The sequence below is a fragment of the Acanthochromis polyacanthus genome, chromosome 3 (assembly GCF_021347895.1).
Source record: "Acanthochromis polyacanthus isolate Apoly-LR-REF ecotype Palm Island chromosome 3, KAUST_Apoly_ChrSc, whole genome shotgun sequence".
In the NCBI taxonomy this organism is placed as follows: domain Eukaryota; kingdom Metazoa; phylum Chordata; class Actinopteri; family Pomacentridae; genus Acanthochromis; species Acanthochromis polyacanthus.
In genome coordinates, this window is record NC_067115.1 from 43,651,583 (window position 1) to 43,669,374 (window position 17,792).

Below are 17,792 nucleotides of genomic sequence, written 5' to 3' on the forward strand. Positions count from 1 at the left end.
GACAGCTTTATCAGTGAATCCATTTTATTTATTGTCACATCACTTTCTGAACATCACTTTTATTTCTCTGGACGCTACATAAAAAAAAATAAATCAAAAGCACATATTTAAACCAAGACGAGATGTGAAGCTAATCTACACCAACATGAGAATCTGGACCCTTAGTGAGAAATGAGGACATCAGGAAGGTCAAAGTCAAGGTTCCTCAGCTGCAGTCTGCAGTCCGACTTCCAGCCTCCATGGTCTGTAAGTATGCCTGAAAGGGAATGAAGAATTAACAACATGAAGAAGGAACGATATGAAGAAGGAACGGCATGAAGAATTAACGACATGAAGAATTAACGACATGAAGAAGGAACGGCATGAAGAATTAACGGCATGAAGAAGAAGGAACGACATGAAGAAGGAACGACATGAAGAATGAACGACATGAAGAAGGAACGACATGAAGAATTAACAACATGAAGAAGGAACGGCATGAAGAATTAACGACATGAAGAAGGAACGACATGAAGAAGGAACGACATGAAGAATTAACGACATGAAGAATTAACGACATGAAGAAGGAACGACATGAAGAAGGAACGACATGAAGAAGAAGGAACGACATGAAGAATTAACGACATGAAGAATTAACGACATGAAGAATTAACGACATGAAGAAGAAGGAACGGCATTAAGAAGGAACGACATGAAGAAGGAACGACATGAAGAATGAACGACATGAAGAAGAAGGAACGACATGAAGAAGGAACGACATGAAGAATTAACGACATGAAGAATTAACGACATGAAGAAGGAACGGCATGAAGAATTAACGACATGAAGAATTAACGACATGAAGAATTAACGACATGAAGAAGGAACGACATGAAGAAGGAACGACATGAAGAAGGAACGGCATGAAGAAGGAACGGCATGAAGAAGAATTAACGACATGAAGAACAAGGAACGGCATGAAGAATGAACGACATGAAGAAGGAACGACATGAAGAAGGAACGGCATGAAGAAGGAACGGCATGAAGAACAAGGAACGACATGAAGAAGAAGGAACGGCATGAAGAATGAACGACATGAAGAAGAATTAACGACATGAAGAAGAAGGAACGGCATGAAGAATGAACGACATGAAGAAGAATGAACGACATGAAGAAGAAGGAACGGCATGAAGAATGAACGACATGAAGAAGAATTAACGACATGAAGAAGAAGGAACGGCAAGAAGAAGGAACGGCATGAAGAAGGAACGACATGAAGAATTAACGACATGAAAAATTAACGACATGAAGAAGGAACGGCATGAAGAATTAACGACATGAAGAAGGAGGAACGACATGAAGAAGGAACGACATGAAGAAGAAGGAACGACATGAAGAAGGAACGGCAAGAAGAAGGAACGGCATGAAGAAGGAACGACATGAAGAATTAACGACATGAAAAATTAACGACATGAAGAAGGAACGGCATGAAGAATTAACGACATGAAGAAGGAGGAACGACATGAAGAAGGAACGACATGAAGAATTAACGACATGAAAAATTAACGACATGAAGAAGGAACGGCATGAAGAAGGAACGACATGAAGAAGAAGGAACGACATGAAGAAGGAACGACATGAAGAAGGAACGACATGAAGAAGAAGGAACGGCATGAAGAAGGAACGACATGAAGAAGAAGGAACGACATGAAGAAGGAACGACATGAAGAATTAACGACATGAAGAATTAACGACATGAAGAAGGAACGGCATGAAGAAGAAGGAATGACATGAAGAATTAACGACATGAAGAAGGAACGGCATGAAGAATTAACGACATGAAGAATTAACGACATGAAGAAGAAGGAACGGCATGAAGAAGGAACGACATGAAGAAGAAGGAACGGCATGAAGAAGGAACGACATGAAGAAGGAACGGCATGAAGAATTAACGACATGAAGAAGGAGGAACGACATGAAGAAGGAACGACATGAAGAAGAAGGAACGACATGAAGAAGGAACGACATGAAGAAGGAACGACATGAAGAAGAAGGAACGGCATGAAGAAGGAACGACATGAAGAAGAAGGAACGACATGAAGAAGGAACGACATGAAGAATTAACGACATGAAGAATTAACGACATGAAGAAGGAACGGCATGAAGAAGAAGGAACGACATGAAGAATTAACGACATGAAGAAGGAACGGCATGAAGAATTAACGACATGAAGAATTAACGACATGAAGAAGAAGGAACGGCATGAAGAAGGAACGACATGAAGAAGGAACGGCATGAAGAAGAAGGAACGGCATGAAGAAGGAACGGCATGAAGAAGAAACGGCATGAAGAATGAACGGCATGAAGAATGAACGGCATGAAGAATGAACGGCATGAAGAATTAACGGCATGAAGAAGGAACGACATGAAGAAGGAACGACATGAAGAAGGAACGACATGAAGAAGAAGGAACGGCATGAAGAAGGAACGACATGAAGAAGAAGGAACGGCATGAAGAATGAACGACATGAAGAAGAAGGAACGGCATGAAGAATTAACGGCATGAAGAATTAACGGCATGAAGAAGAAACGGCATGAAGAAGGAACGACATGAAGAAGAAGGAACGGCATGAAGAAGGAACGACATGAAGAAGGAACGGCATGAAGAAGAAACGGCATGAAGAAGGAACGGCATGAAGAATTAACGGCATGAAGAATTAACGGCATGAAGAAGGAACGACATGAAGAAGGAACGACATGAAGAAGAAGGAACGGCATGAAGAAGAAGGAACGGCATGAAGAAGGAACGGCATGAAGAAGAAGGAACGGCATGAAGAATTAACGGCATGAAGAATTAACGGCATGAAGAAGAAATGGCATGAAGAAGGAACGACATGAAGAAGAAGGAACGGCATGAAGAATTAACGGCATGAAGAAGGAACGACATGAAGAAGGAACGACATGAAGAATTAACGGCATGAAGAATTAACGGCATGAAGAAGGAACGACATGAAGAAGGAACGACATGAAGAAGAAGGAACGGCATGAAGAAGGAACGACATGAAGAAGAAGGAACGGCATGAAGAATGAACGACATGAAGAAGAAGGAACGGCATGAAGAATGAACGACATGAAGAAGAAGGAACGGCATGAAGAATGAACGACATGAAGAATTAACGGCATGAAGAAGAAACGGCATGAAGAAGGAACGACATGAAGAATTAACGACATGAAGAAGGAACGGCATGAAGAAGGAACGACATGAAGAATTAACGACATGAAGAAGGAACGACATGAAGAAGGAACGGCATGAAGAAGGAACGGCATGAAGAAGGAACGGCATGAAGAATTAACGGCATGAAGAAGGAACGACATGAAGAAGGAACGGCATGAAGAATGAACGGCATGAAGAATTAACGGCATGAAGAATTAACGGCATGAAGAAGGAACGACATGAAGAAGGAACGACATGAAGAAGGAACGGCATGAAGAATTAACGGCATGAAGAAGAAGGAACGGCATGAAGAATTAACGGCATGAAGAATTAACGGCATGAAGAAGGAACGACATGAAGAAGGAACGGCATGAAGAAGGAACGGCATGAAGAAGAAGGAACGGCATGAAGAATTAACGGCATGAAGAATTAACGGCATGAAGAAGAAGGAACGGCATGAAGAAGGAACGGCATGAAGAAGGAACGGCATGAAGAATTAACGGCATGAAGAATTAACGGCATGAAGAAGAAGGAACGGCATGAAGAAGGAACGGCATGAAGAAGAAGGAACGGCATGAAGAAGGAACGGCATGAAGAAGAAGGAACGGCATGAAGAATTAACGGCATGAAGAATTAACGGCATGAAGAATTAACGGCATGAAGAAGGAACGGCATGAAGAAGGAACGGCATGAAGAAGGAACGGCATGAAGAAGAAACGACATGAAGAAGGAACGACATGAAGAAGGAACGGCATGAAGAAGGAACGGCATGAAGAAGAAACGACATGAAGAAGGAACAGCATGAAGAAGGAACGGCATGAAGCTGAAGACTCTGAGCCTCAGAGAGCAGACAGAAAGAAGAACAGGTATGAAGTAGAACAGAAAGGATCTTAAAAGGACTTAAAATAAAGCTTTTCTCTGGTCATTTAACACCCTGTAATGAGATGCTCCTGGTCTGCAGCTAAACCTGATGGTTTGATTTCAGGTCATCAGAGATTTCATTTATAAAACCTTCAGACAGACACAATGGTGCTGCTGACAATCCAGAGAAAACAGCCTTAATAAATCCATCTTAACGGTGAATAAATGAGCATCTGTCTGTCTGTTTCTCACCTGAAGGCTCTTGTAGTGTTTGAGGGATCTGCAGTGATTCATTTCTGCCTCCTTGGTTCCACTGAAGAACCGACTGCACACCTTACAGAAGAAGCCCGTCTTAGGGACCAAGAACTCCATTCCTGTGGACAAACAGACAGGAAGTGGATTCTGTCAGCTCTGTTCCTTTATTAGACAGTTTGAAGGTCCTGCTGGATGTCCTCTGATAGATCAGAGCTCTTTCTCAGCAGCAGGATGGTCTTCAGGAACGATACCAGAGGGTGAAGCTAAAACTCATCTTACCTAGGGGGTTAGAGGGGTCATAAGGAGGCAGGCAGCGCTCTGATGTTTCCGTCTTTAACTCTGTCTTCATGCTCTCCTCTGTGGAGCTGCTGTGGTCTTCAGATCCTTCAGGCTTTCCTGCATCAGCTGCTCAGAGTGGAAGAAAGAGAAACTCCCAGTAAATCCCAGCATCCCACTGGGAGATCTCAACACCACTGGTTCTACTGCCATAAACCAAACCCAGTGAAGCTCACCTGTTTCTGCTCCAGTGTTCTCCTTCTCCTGTTTGGTCAACACCTCCTCCTCCTCCTCAGCCTGCCTGAGATTTAGACAACCATCTTCCTTCTCATCTCCTGGATGTTCTACAGGTTCTGCAGCTGGAACTGGACTGGAGGAGTCAGCTGGAGCTGCAGGATCAGAGACCAGGTCATCTTCTGTGGTGGAGCAGCAGTCAGTGGGTTATCCATCAACAATGACACGTTATTGTTATTATAACAAACATCCCATCCAGAAACATGAAGACACTCTGGTCCTCACAGTGAGACGTACCTGGTCCAGGTGTGACGTCAGCTTCTGGTTCTTCTGGTGTAGACGTTGGTTCACACGGTGCTGCAAACGCTGGCCCAGACGCTGGCCCAGGCCCAGACGCCGGCCCAGACGCCGGCCCAGACACCGGCCCAGACACCGGCCCAGGCCCAGACGCCGGCCCAGGCCCAGACGCCGGCCCAGACACCGGCCCAGGCCCAGACGCCGGCCCAGACGTTGTCCCAGGCCCAGACGCCGGCCCAGACGCTGGCCCAGGCCCAGACGCCGGCCCAGACGCCGGCCCAGGCCCAGACGCCGGCCCAGACGCTGTCCCAGGCCCAGACGCCGGCCCAGGCCCAGACGCCGGCCCAGGCCCAGACGCCGGCCCAGGCCCAGACGCCGGCCCAGGCCCAGACGCCGGCCCAGGCCCAGACGCCGGCCCAGGCCCAGACGCCGGCCCAGACGCCGGCCCAGGCCCAGACGCCGGCCCAGACGCCGGCCCAGGCCCAGACGCCGGCCCAGACGCCGGCCCAGGCCCAGACGCCGGCCCAGACGCCGGCCCAGGCCCAGACGCCGGCCCAGACGCCGGCCCAGGCCCAGACGCCGGCCCAGACGCCGGCCCAGGCCCAGACGCTGGCCCAGACGCTGGCCCAGACGCTGGCCCAGGCCCAGACGCTGGCCCAGACGCTGGCCCAGACGCTGGCCCAGGCCCAGACGTTGGCCCAGACGTTGGCCCAGACGTTGGCCCAGACGTTGGCCCAGACGTTGGCCCAGGCCCAGACGTTGGCCCAGACGTTGGCCCAGGCCCAGACGTTGGCCCAGGCCCAGACGCTACCGCAGACGTTGGATGGAGACCAGGGTCAGCTTGTGAATCCAGTGGAGGAGAAACTACGGCTGGTTTATCTGGTGAGACCAAACCGTCTGAGGTCTCTGTAGGCGTGTTCACGTGTTCTGACTCTGACATGTTCTTCTCAGACTTCTCCAGCGTCACCGTGGACTCCATGGGTGTTTCCTAGAAGAGGAGCAGGAATATGAGCCTCAGACACACCGATGCAGTGAACATAAACAGATATTAGAATGAGCTTTTACTGATTTAACCACTGAACTACAGCTGTTCCTGATATTTACTCCAGATTCTCTAGAACTCTGCTGGTCACAATATTCTGGAACCATTTAATAAAATACTGATGTCATCTGAAATCTTGATTATAGAGTAGTTGAGGATTAAATAAAAAAATCTACCGACTGTTACTGGATTCGATTATTTATAAAAAAAAATGTATAAAAACAGGGTTTGATAATAACGTGAAACTCAGAGAACATGAAGAATAATCAGAACTGATCATAAACATCTGCTTTAACCCTTTACGCTTCAGTGCGTCGTAGGTGTACCGTCGGCGGTACACCTACTAATTTGCATAGGAATTTCAGGAATGTCCGACGGCTGCAAACCCGATTATACAAACACTATACGCCGATGGAAAGCTTAGATTCTCATGAATCCGCCGGTATAAACCACTTTCAGATGTGATTACCACAGCGGGTGAGAAAAACACATTTGTCCGACAAAAACAAATATTCATCCATCCGTTCTCTATACACGGCTTCAAAGCACACAGCGCGACTCACATTTCCGGGTTCATTACTACACACAAAAAAAAAGATTCCACAACAAACGGCCATAATCCAACCTTTTACATCAGATGACACAAGCCAGTAAACTATTTTGTCCAAAACATGTCCTGAAGTCGGTATAAAATCCACGAATCGGTCATTTTCAAGGAAATGCACCTCGCGATGCGCGTCCAATATTCCCCGTATTTTTCGTCATTTTTTTTATTTAAAAATAGAATATTAGCGATTTTTTGTACTGAAAACGGCTGGAATTGACTGAAGCTTAAAGGGTTAAAAATAAAATCTGAGTGAATCTCCAGGTCTGTCTGCAGGAGAAAGAAGCAGGATGAAGAGGAAGTAATCTGTAAATATTATTATTCATAATCTGCTCTGGGCTGTCTGGAATCTGATCAATACTCCATGAGGAGATGGAACATCTGGTTTCACACAACAGAAAGTGATCAATATTTCTTATTGGTAATCAATAAAGACGATGGCCAACATTTACAGATATTTATTAACAGCATGAGGAAGTGTTTCATTCATAAACTGCTTCATTAACGAGTATTTCTGTTGCTGAATTTATTCATTTATCTGATAACTTCATGACTAACAACGGTTACTGTAACTGAATGTAATAAAACCAGGAGTGATGAGGTTTGATTCACTGAGAGCTCCTTAAAGGTTGTTCATCGTTTCTATTCCATCATTTTACTGCTCTAATAGTCTAAAACTCTACCGGTAGTTGTTTATTCAGACCCTGTTTCTATGGTAACCTCTGACATCTGTTTAGTTTCTGTCTCTGCTGTAGCGTCAGCCAGAACAAGATGTCGGTTCGGTCTAATTGCTGGAGCTGCTCCAGACTAATCTGCTCTCTGTTTGTGTGGGTAAACAGACATTGTGATTGGCTGTTACTCATGACATCAGCAGCCAATCAGAAGGCGCTGTGGGCGGGACAAAGACGGCTGCAGGTTTAATTCATTTATCCATCAATAAAACAAAAACACCAATGATGACAGAAATCAGCGTCATGGTTGGGTCGATACCTGGTCAGATGTCATGTGAGACTGAAAATAAGACGACGACCAAAGCAGAACTCCACATTGAACTAGTGGACTTTAAAAACACCAGCTGGTGTTTAGGAACGTCCCTCACCGTCTCCTGGATGTCATTACTGATCTAAGAACTGCAGCATTCTTTCATCATGAAGACTCTCAGCTGGAGACGGCCAGTAAAACTCAGTGACCCTGAACATTTGAAGAAAGGCTCGTTTACTTCTTCTCTTTCATAGTAACTAAACATGTGATTGGTCCAGCTGTGAAGAACTTCCATCCAGCTGTGAAGAACTTCCATCCAGCTGTGAAGAACTTCCATCCAGCTGTGAAGAACTTCCATCCAGCTGTGTGGACATAAAACCCACCTGCTGGACAGATGTGGAGGTGTCCTCCATGGGTTCAGCAGAAGGAGAGTGAGGAAGTTCAGTGACGTCTCCAACTTCATCTACCGTCACAAAGTCGCTCATGTTGAAGGGGAACTCTTCCTCCTCCTCCTCCTCCTGGTTTCATGAACAAACACATCAGACTGATGATTAGAAGAAGAACTAAACTCTCAGGTTTCTACTCTTTCTAACAGAACGTTTCTTCTCACCATCCTGGTGTTGGTCTCCTCGTACCGTTCTCCTCTCCACAGGTTCTGTCTGTATCCTTCTGACCTGAAGGAAGATTTTCACCGTAGCTTCTCTTCCTGTCCCTCCTCTCCCTCTCCTTCCTCTCCCACTCCCTCCTCTCCCTCTCTCTTCGGCTTTTTTCAGTCCACTCCCTCTCTCTGGTCCTATCCTCCTTCTCCCTGGTCCTCCTGTCTCTCTCCCTCCTCTCTCTCTCCCTGGCTTCCTTCTCCTTCTTAGCCTCCCTCTCCTTCCTCTCCCTCTCCTGCTTCTTCACCACCTCCTCCTCCTCTGGGTGCTCCTTGGTGGACTCTTTGGTCTCCTGAGGTCTTTTCTGTTCCTGGTTAGTTTCCATCGGTGTTGCCTCTTTCTCTCCACCAGGTGGAGCTGCAGTGTTGTTGATGGTTCTTGTTCTGCACTCCACCAGCAGCGCGTTAACCATGGCCTGAGTCATCTGGTGGAACAAAAACACCATGTTAAAGTTCATACATGACAGGTGATGTGTGCAGGAGGAGGTTCTGGATCCAGGTTTTACCTTAGGGAGCTCTGACATGCCCGTCTCCTGGGAAGCTGCTCTGCTGTCAAAGCTCGGTGGTTTTATCTCCACTAAAGTCGTGTCTCCAACATCAGCCTCATCGGTCCCCTCTTTGCATGCAGAGCTCTTCTCCTCTGCTGTTTCTGAGTCTACAGCTGATGTTTCTCCTCTGTCTACCACCAAGTCTGGTTCTGGTTCTGGATTCGTCTGTGGAGCTGCAGAAGATTCAGGAGCCGTGGGTTCAGTCTTTTCCACAGCTTTGTCTTCACTCCCATCTTCAGCTGTCTCTTGGGTGCTCACGTTTTCATCCTTTCTGTCACCTTCCTTCTCCACCTCCTCCAGTGGGGATTCTGAACTGTCTTTAGGTGGTATCTCCTCCACATCTGGAGCTGCTTCACTGCCTTTGTCATGTGCAGGAGTTTCCTGCAACCACAGAGAGCCACTGACTAGTCGACTAAAAACACACATCCAGAAGTCTGATACGAGGAAAAGCTACAGGAGTTCAACCCAGCGCCCTCTAAGCAGTTACTGATGCTACTAACCTCAGATACATCCGTAAACGCAGCGATGGTTTTAGTCTGGGTGCTGGCTCTGGGGTCTGGCTTGCGGGAGAAGAACAGAGGGTTGCTCTGAAGGATGCAGGGAAACATCTGGAAGCGTTTGTAGACCGACAGCGCCATGGCTGCAGTGGCCATCTCACAGATGACCTGAGCAGGAGGAGACAACATGTCAGCAGCATTAGATGGATGTAAACCAGTTAGCAGCAGTCTGAGGACCTGGGTCTTCTAGAAAACACGTTCAGAACATCCTGGATCAGCTCCAGTCCTCACCATGTTGTTGAGCACCAGAGTCTTGATGACGGTACCGAAGCGCTGCACCAGTTTCTGGACCTCTGAGGAGCCCGGCGGTGTGTTGGGAACGTTACTGATCACCAGCAGGCAGCTCCAGCTGACTGGAGACGGACTCTCCTGAAAGATTCAGGTTTTTATTAACCAGAGAGAACTACTGGTTAGACCACAGAGAATGCTATTTGGTTTCAGAAAACATCACTCTACTGAGACGACTGAAAATTTACAATGCAGGTTGGACACAGGGGGCACTGTTGGGGCTGTTTTTATTGATCTTAGGAAAGCATTTGATCAACAACAGCATCCTATTTTAATTTTTCAGTGAATGCCTTAAACTGGATTAATTCCTAGATTTCTTCAAGGACTCAGTGTGTTAGAGTACAGAATATAAAATCATTACACCGTGATAACTATCTTGGAGTACCACAAGGGTCGGTGCTGGGACCACTGCTTTTCAGTTTAGTTATAAATGATCTACCACGTTGTCCATCAAATGTGGCCTGTCAAATGTATGCCGATGATGCAGTCTTGTTTGTTCATGCAAAAGACAAAAAGCAAGCTGCCCAAGAGCTGACAGCTGCTATGAGTAATGTCTTTAAATGCCCTGATAGCTCTCAATTACACCTTAACATCTCTAAGACTGTGTACGTACTTTTCCAAAAAGACAGCTGGAGAAATCAATCCTCATATCTCTGTACAAGGCCAAACAATTAATGCTGTACAAGAATTTAAATACTTTGGAATTATTTTAGACTCACAATTTCATTTTAAACAACAGGTGAGAAAGATTAATAAAGGATGAAATTTAACCCGTCCAATTTTAGATTTATTCAGAATAATTCATCTTTGGAATCAGCTAAACGATATTTTGATGCTCCACATGTTGTACTGTATAACACATTTGGCAATGGTCTGCAAAACAACCATAAAACTTATTGTAACGGTTTATAAATGAGACTCAAAGGTTCTAGATAAAAAGCCAAAAGCGTATCATTGTTGTTACATTCTGAAGAAATACGAATGATAAAACTTGGATAATTATTAAATACACTGATTCTGTTCTGCTAAATTTTTCATGATCAAGCTCCCCCTCTACTACAAGAAATTGTAAAGAAAAATTCCAGCAGATCAACCAGAGCAAGCTCCAGAGGGAACTGTGTTGTACCTTTTAGGAAAAGTGCTCTTGGGCAGTCAGTTGATTCTTTTGGTGCATCACAAACCTTTTAATACTATACAAGTGTCATCCGTGAACAGCCACATCTTAATTTACTTACTCCACATCTCAAAGCGTGGCTTTTGGAAAATCAGATCTGTGACCATAACACTATGTAAATTTATTTGCTGCTGATTGGGCTTGTCCTTGAGGACTCTAATTTGTTTTAAATGTGTAGACGTGGGCTTAGTGCAATTTGGTCATGTGTAATAGTGATAATGGGATATGTGCAACAGAGTTAGAAGGGGCATGTATGGGGTAATTACATGTAATGTAGACGGGAATATGTGCAACAGTGGCAATGAGAAATGTGCAATACAATTAAATGTAATAGTGTCAGAGAGACGCATGTAGTGGACTCTCCTGTTATAGTGACAGAGGAATAAATGTAGTACAACAATGAGTAATAATGACAGAGGGATATATACAATAGCAACAAAGAGATCTTTACAATACAATCGTGTGTAAATGTGAATTAATTAGTGCTTGGTAGAGGTTTTCCTTACAGCTTTTGTTTGTTATGTCCACTATGTGTTAACTTTTGTTGTTGTTTTTCTTTAATATGTGTGTGTATCTTTTTTCCCCCCTTTCTCCAATTATGGTTTTATGATATTTGTTTAGTTATGGTTTTATGTTATTCAATCTTTGATCTGCCAATGGGACTTGGCTATAATCTCTCGTATTTACATAGAAATGTACATAAATACAAACTGTCCCATTTTAAAAATAAATAAATGAAATCCCAGTTGGATCCCCCACTGCTGGAGCCAATCAGTGAATAAAACACAACAATCAACTACTTATTACCAAGAAAGAAGGCTAAAAACAACCTGTAATGTACATCTGTGTTAATTCAGCTTAAAATAAAGTGGAAAAAATGAAGATGTACTCACCAATAGATCCACTGATCCCATCATAAGGTTATAAAGCGCCACCTGGAGGAAGAGTTTTAGTACCAGTCAGTTACTCAGATCGATTGTTCCACACTAATAACTCCATGTGTCAAGCAGAAGAAATGAATGCACCAAATCAAATAATACAAAGTGTGAAAACTGACAGAAAACCTGGAGAAGCACTAAAGAAGAGCAGATGATCAGTGTGGAGGTAGATAGAGACACTGTGGAGGTGGATAGAGACACTGTGGAGGTGGATAGAGACACTGTGGAGGTAGATAGAGACACTGTGGAGGTGGATAGAGACACTGTGGAGGTAGATAGAGACACTGTGGAGGTAGATAGAGACACTGTGGAGGTGGATAGAGACACTGTGGAGGTGGATAGAGACACTGTGGAGGTAGATAGAGACACTGTGGAGGTAGATAGAGACACTGTGGAGGTGGAGGTAGAGACACTGTGGAGGTGGATAGAGACACTGTGGAGGTGGATAGAGACACTGTGGAGGTGGATAGAGACACTGTGGAGGTGGATAGAGACACTGTGGAGGGTGGATAGAGACACTGTGGAGGTGGATAGAGACACTGTGGAGGTGGATAGAGACACTGTGGAGGTGGATAGAGACACTGTGGAGCCGTAGATAGAGACACTGTGGAGGTGGATAGAGACACTGTGGAGGTGGATAGAGACACTGTGGAGGTAGATAGAGACACTGTGGAGGTGGATAGAGACACTGTGGAGGTGGATAGAGACACTGTGGAGGTGGATAGAGACACTGTGGAGGTGGATAGAGACACTGTGGAGGTGGATAGAGACACTGTGGAGGTGGATAGAGACACTGTGGAGGTAGATAGAGACACTGTGGAGGTAGATAGAGACACTGTGGAGGTAGAGACACTGTGGAGGTGGATAGAGACACTGTGGAGGTAGAGACACTGTGGAGGTGGATAGAGACGCTGTGGAGGTGGATAGAGACACTGTGGAGGTAGATAGAGACACTGTGGAGGTAGATAGAGACACTGTGGAGGTAGAGACACTGTGGAGGTGGATAGAGACACTGTGGAGGTAGAGACACTGTGGAGGTGGATAGAGACGCTGTGGAGGTAGAGACACTGTGGAGGTGGATAGAGACACTGTGGAGGTGATAGAGACACTGTGAGGTGGATAGAGACACTGTGGAGGTAGGTAGAGACACTGTGGAGGTGGATAGAGACGCTGTGGAGGTGGATAGAGACATGTGGAGGGTGGATAGAGACACTGTGGAGGTAGAGACACTGTGGAGGTGGATAGAGACACTGTGGAGGTAGATAGAGACACTGTGCGAGGTAGATAGAGACACTGTGGAGGTAGATAGAGACACTGTGGAGGTGGATAGAGACACTGTGGAGGTGGATAGAGACACTGTGGAGGTGAGATAGAGACACTGTGGTAGAGACACTGTAGAGACACTGTGGAGTGTGATGGACACTGTGAGGATAGAGACACTGTGGAGGTGGATAGAGACACTGTGGAGGTAGATAGAGACACTGTGGAGGTGGATAGAGACACTGTGGAGGTGGATAGAGACACTGTGGAGGTGGATAGAGACACGTGTGGGGGGAGGGTGGAGGTGGATAGAGACACTGGGTGGGAATAGAGACACTGTTGGAGGTGGATAGAACACTGTGGAGGTGATAGAGACACTGTGGAGGTGGAGGTAGAGACCACTGTGGAGTGGATAGAGACATGTGGAGGTGGATAGAGACACTGTGGAGGTAGATAGAGACACTGTGGAGGTGATAGAGCACTGTGGAGGTGGATGGGTAGAGACTTACTGGAGTGCTGAGGTCGATGCGCTGTTTGAGGAGGATTTATTTTCAGTTCAGAGTCTTGGATCTTCGCTGGTATGAAGCTGTGAACTTTCACCAACTCCTGAGCAACCTCCATGCTTTCTAGCGACACCAGAGACCTACCAGACAGAGAAGACGTTTTCAGTGTTGTAGGCATCATCTCTCACTTCAGATATTCAAAGGGAAATGGAGTCCATGTTTATAACAAAATAATTTCAGTAATGACTGGAACAATCCTCACAGAATAGATCTAGGAGGTCTACAGACATCTCACTCAGTATTTAGGGTATCTGTAGTTTTCATTAGCGTCAGAATGAAACGCTGATGTTTAGTTTGTGGATCTGTTCCTGACTGATGAAGCAGCGATGTGATGTTGTGCATCCAGACTCTGAAAAGGGCTGCTGTGACTTTAAACCAACAACTAGCTACAGCCAGATGAGGGATGTCCATCAGCTACTTTTTTGTTTGGTGTCTGCAGTGTTTTCTCATCATCAGAACCCGTCAAAGTCTCACACCAGCTTCTACTAACCTTTCCTATCTGTGATGCCGTGATGATGTCATACGGAGTCCCAAACGACTGGGACCAGATTGATGACATCACTGCTGGACCAGCCAGTCTCAGGGAGTCCAGTGATCAGGACCAGGCCCTTCTGGAGGAGACATTGAGTTGGAAAGACATGTTGGAGGAGATGTAGCTGGACAGATATCAGTCTAATGAACAGATGATTACCTCCTCACAAGTCTTCTGGTCAGATTCTCCTCCAGCGAGGGGTTGGGGGGACACAACTGGAAAACATTCATGTTTTCAGCTTCACAGTAAATACCAACAAGTCCATCCAACAGCATGAGCCCAAGAAGAAGCAGCTTTTATTATAGATATAGCTGCCAGTTTAATAGGCACGCCTGATTATAATAGCTCCATAAAGAACCCTGCAGTAAATTCAGTTCAGGTTAAATGTTCTGTGTTGTTTAGGGATGACTTCACTCAACTGATCGCTTTAGGAGATGCAGCTTGTGGTGAACTTTTACTGCATTATTCTGTTTTATGTCTGATATAAACAGCTCTCACTTTAACCCTCGTGTCGTCCTGCAGGTCAAATTAACCCGTTTTAAAGTTTTGAAAATGTGGGAAAAAATGTATTTTCAACGTGAAAACTTCTGATGTCTAGCCTAGCCATGCTACACCCATGTTTCTGAAGGCACAAGGGTCTAGGGAAGCTGGACAGGGAGGGAGGCGGGCTAAAAGGTTGTCTATCAAATCCCTCTGCAGCAGTTGGGTAGGTATACAACCAATCAACGCAACGAATAGGCTGACGTAGTTCCGAGAGCACTGGCGGATTGTGGCTAAGTCCCATTAGCTTCCCAACCAGCGGAGCAAACTGGTATATTAAGGATTTCCATATCCCGTCGGCATAAGTCCAAATACGTCTTTCTTCTCAATGAAACACTTCAGTGCTGTCCTTTGTTTATCTTTCAAGTTGAATTTTAGCTTCAGATCTTTAAGGGCTGTGGCCAAAGCCCAGTCGAAACATAACTGTTTATTGTTTCTGGTTGTTTCTGTCAGAATTGTCACGCCTCTGTTGTCACTTAGTTACGCCCGCCTTCTGACTCTACACTTCATGGTGATTGGTCCGGCCAGTTTTAGGAGAATCCAGCGTTATGGAGGGTAACTAGACCCACCCTGGCAGAGGATTAAATTCGTTGCCGTGGGTTGTCTAGCGCTGCTAGGCTAGCTGATGTCCACATTTTCTACATTTTTGGGAAATTTTTGAACATTTTTGGTGGAACACAAGAAATATTAAAAATGTTTGTTAAGAACATTCACATAAAAATCAACCAAAATCCAGTGAATTTCACTGGATTTTGGTTGATTTTTATGTGAATGTTGTCGAAGAAATAGAAGTTTTTCTGATATATCTATATAATCTAAATACTTTTAGGATTTTTGGAAGATTTTTACTCATTTGTTGAAAATATTTACAAGAATTTTCTTGCCAAATTTGGGGGACTTTTTAAAATAAAATTTTTAAGGGAAACTTTGAAGGAATTACAGGAAAAGTAATAATTAGGGACGAGGCATGCCGTATCCCTTCTCTCCATACATCCACTGCACTGACATCATCTCCATCCCACTGAGTTACTTCTACTGGTGAATGAGTCTATTTAAAGAAGGGGTGAAGATTTATCCAGTCACTGACTCCACATTTTTAAGGAACTGATAGAAACAACTCCCTACTTTCACACGACAGAGCCGTTTATGTAAATTCTTAAAAACAAGGAATGGGTGAGGGGAAGGAAGCATTTTTACTGTAAATGTTCACATTCACCAGGAACCAGTCATTGTGTGACTGAAAAATACCGCCTGCTTTCACATTAAATGGAATCTGGCTGGAGCTAGTTGAAGCCTATTCTCCTGCCTCAGACGGGTTTTGATACGTTGGCTCTGACTTCTCTCCTTGTGTTTAGAGGTTTCCTACCAGACGGGCTCCCAGCTGAACAGTTTTCCTCTCCTGGAGCTGCTCTGCTGTGAAGAACACAAAGCGAAGAGTTGAGTGAAGCCAGACAGGGTTAGGATTAGGAAAAGTGTGTTCAGTTTACAGGATTACACACCTGTTGTTGGCTTCAGCAGACTGTCCTGCTTCACATTTCTGTAAGAGAGGAGAGCGTTTTATATGTGGAGAGAAAAACACCCTGCTTACGTAAAAACGTGGTCGGACACATTTCTAAAGCTCTCTAACATCCACCAGGTGAAAACATGAATGCGTTTTCCGTGTGAACGTACCTTAGCTACTGAAGCTGTGACCTGCTGCTTCCTGATGCAGAGGCAGGTGGAGGTAGCCAGAGCCTGGGCGTCTTCAGCCTTCACCATGCAGACAGACGCCTGCAGCAGCACAGGATGTTCACGTGGAACAGAAAGTACGGTGGATATTTAGAACATAGAACCAGTGCTCATAGATGAATAGAACCAAAATGTTCCTCAACCCTGAAGCTTGACTGAACGTCACCTTCTGTCCTTGGCCCTTCTCGGTCTCCTCCTCCGAGCACGGCAGGAGGATCACGTTGTTGATCTTGCCAAAGGATCCAACCAAGTCAGTAACTTCCTGTTCTGAGGCGTCCTTTGGGATGCCGGTCAGAAAAACCAGCCGGTCGGCTACAGATGAGTCCTGGGAGGCCGGCGTCGCTGCTTTCTTCTTCTTCTTAGCCGGTGGAGGTTTAGCACACTGGAAACCAACAGGAAGAGTTTCACTTCTGTTCACTGAGCACAAAACTGAGTTTAACAACGATGTGGTTGGGATGGAGAACATTTAAATCACGGAAACAACCAAACTGATAACGCTGTAAAACTACAGTTCATTGTCCAGATTCTAGAACTAAATCATTTCTGACAGCTTCACAAACAAACAGCTGCACTGAGCTTAGAGGTGAATCCAGTCATCACCTTCACCCTAAAACTGGTCTGTGTACCAGAGTTACATATTTAGAAAGGCAATAAGAGCTCCATGCCTTCCAGTGTCTGATGGACCTCATCACTGCTGATCCCTGACAATCTGTAAATCTATGAAACCCCTGAGTGACATTCTCCTTTCAGCAGATATTAAACACCACTAGGACGCTTTAATAGGATTAGAAACTTGATTTTTTTTCCAGTAGCAGTCTTTAAAAACCCTCTACAGATGTGTTGTGGGTGTGTTTCAGGAGTGATTCTCTCTGTTTCACAGAACATGAATCATTTTTCATAGTCAGCTGTAAATGCGGTCCTAAAAGTGAAACATGCTCCAGTGGAATCTGCATTCACCATCTTAGCTGTCTTGGCTCCAGGCTTCATCACAGCCTTGAAGCTTTTGTTGGAGGGATGTGGTGGTCCATGTTTGAAGCTGTGAGCTGGAATGGAGGAGAACTGGCGGCTGGACGACCCATCATGAGGACGCTTCACTCCACTGCGACGGAAACCTCCTGAAGACGAGCCATGAATCAGAGACAGGAACACTCAAAGGAGCAGACGGGGCAGATATAACAAACATCTGCTGGTATTTCATTCATATTAACATGCATTATATTTATAACTGCCTAAAACTGGACAGTAAACCGTGTGATGAATAATGTG

The 17,792-nt window shown here is 45.1% G+C and overlaps 2 protein-coding genes across 5 annotated transcripts in view; both read right to left on the minus strand.

Moving 5' to 3' along the window:
* On the minus strand, window positions 1–13,811 carry LOC110968233 (tetra-peptide repeat homeobox protein 1-like). Of its 4 annotated transcripts, XR_007940803.1 has the most exons (8): window positions 13,673–13,811; window positions 11,859–11,900; window positions 9,735–9,872; window positions 9,447–9,611; window positions 8,905–9,327; window positions 8,354–8,823; window positions 8,127–8,261; window positions 5,956–6,104 (listed from the first exon to the last, which is right to left on the minus strand). XR_007940803.1 is itself a non-coding variant. In XM_051945404.1 (7 exons), the coding sequence occupies exons 1-7, from the start codon at window positions 8,354–8,356 to the stop codon at window positions 206–208; spliced, it is 1,578 nt and encodes a 525-aa protein (XP_051801364.1). In that variant the 5' UTR covers window positions 8,357–8,495; the 3' UTR covers window positions 1–205. The 4 variants fall into 4 exon arrangements, 3 of the variants coding, with proteins under 3 accessions (XP_051801364.1, XP_051801362.1, XP_051801365.1); XM_051945404.1 differs by lacking the exons at window positions 8,905–9,327; window positions 9,447–9,611; window positions 9,735–9,872; window positions 11,859–11,900; window positions 13,673–13,811 and adding exons at window positions 1–256; window positions 4,307–4,428; window positions 4,589–4,714; window positions 4,822–4,974 and having other exon boundaries at window positions 5,117–6,104; window positions 8,354–8,495; XM_051945402.1 differs by lacking the exons at window positions 8,905–9,327; window positions 9,447–9,611; window positions 9,735–9,872; window positions 11,859–11,900; window positions 13,673–13,811 and adding exons at window positions 1–256; window positions 4,307–4,428; window positions 4,589–4,714; window positions 4,822–5,001 and having other exon boundaries at window positions 5,117–6,104; window positions 8,354–8,495.
* LOC127533117 (zinc finger protein 638-like) overlaps window positions 13,674–17,792 on the minus strand; it is a 20,705-nt gene continuing 16,586 nt past the window's right edge. Inside the window, exons 7-14 of the mRNA XM_051945401.1 lie at window positions 17,484–17,641; window positions 16,693–16,908; window positions 16,470–16,568; window positions 16,298–16,335; window positions 16,165–16,211; window positions 14,418–14,473; window positions 14,216–14,337; window positions 13,674–13,804 (exon numbers count right to left, since the gene is read on the minus strand). Of these exons, the coding sequence (XP_051801361.1) occupies window positions 14,245–14,337; window positions 14,418–14,473; window positions 16,165–16,211; window positions 16,298–16,335; window positions 16,470–16,568; window positions 16,693–16,908; window positions 17,484–17,641 (707 nt within the window). The 3' untranslated portion in view covers window positions 13,674–13,804; window positions 14,216–14,244. The remainder of the gene's footprint in view (window positions 13,805–14,215; window positions 14,338–14,417; window positions 14,474–16,164; window positions 16,212–16,297; window positions 16,336–16,469; window positions 16,569–16,692; window positions 16,909–17,483; window positions 17,642–17,792) is intronic.

What these genes read in the sequence shown, in the direction of transcription:
- LOC110968233 (XM_051945402.1), bottom strand. An exon ending in TGACGTCACACCTGGACCAG is followed by an intron (nt 5,002 to 5,116) that starts GTACGTCTCACT and finishes GCTCCACCACAG; the next exon opens with AAGATGACCTGGTCTCTGAT. An exon ending in AACACTACAAGAGCCTTCAG is followed by an intron (nt 257 to 4,306) that starts GTGAGAAACAGA and finishes ATTCCCTTTCAG; the next exon opens with GCATACTTACAGACCATGGA.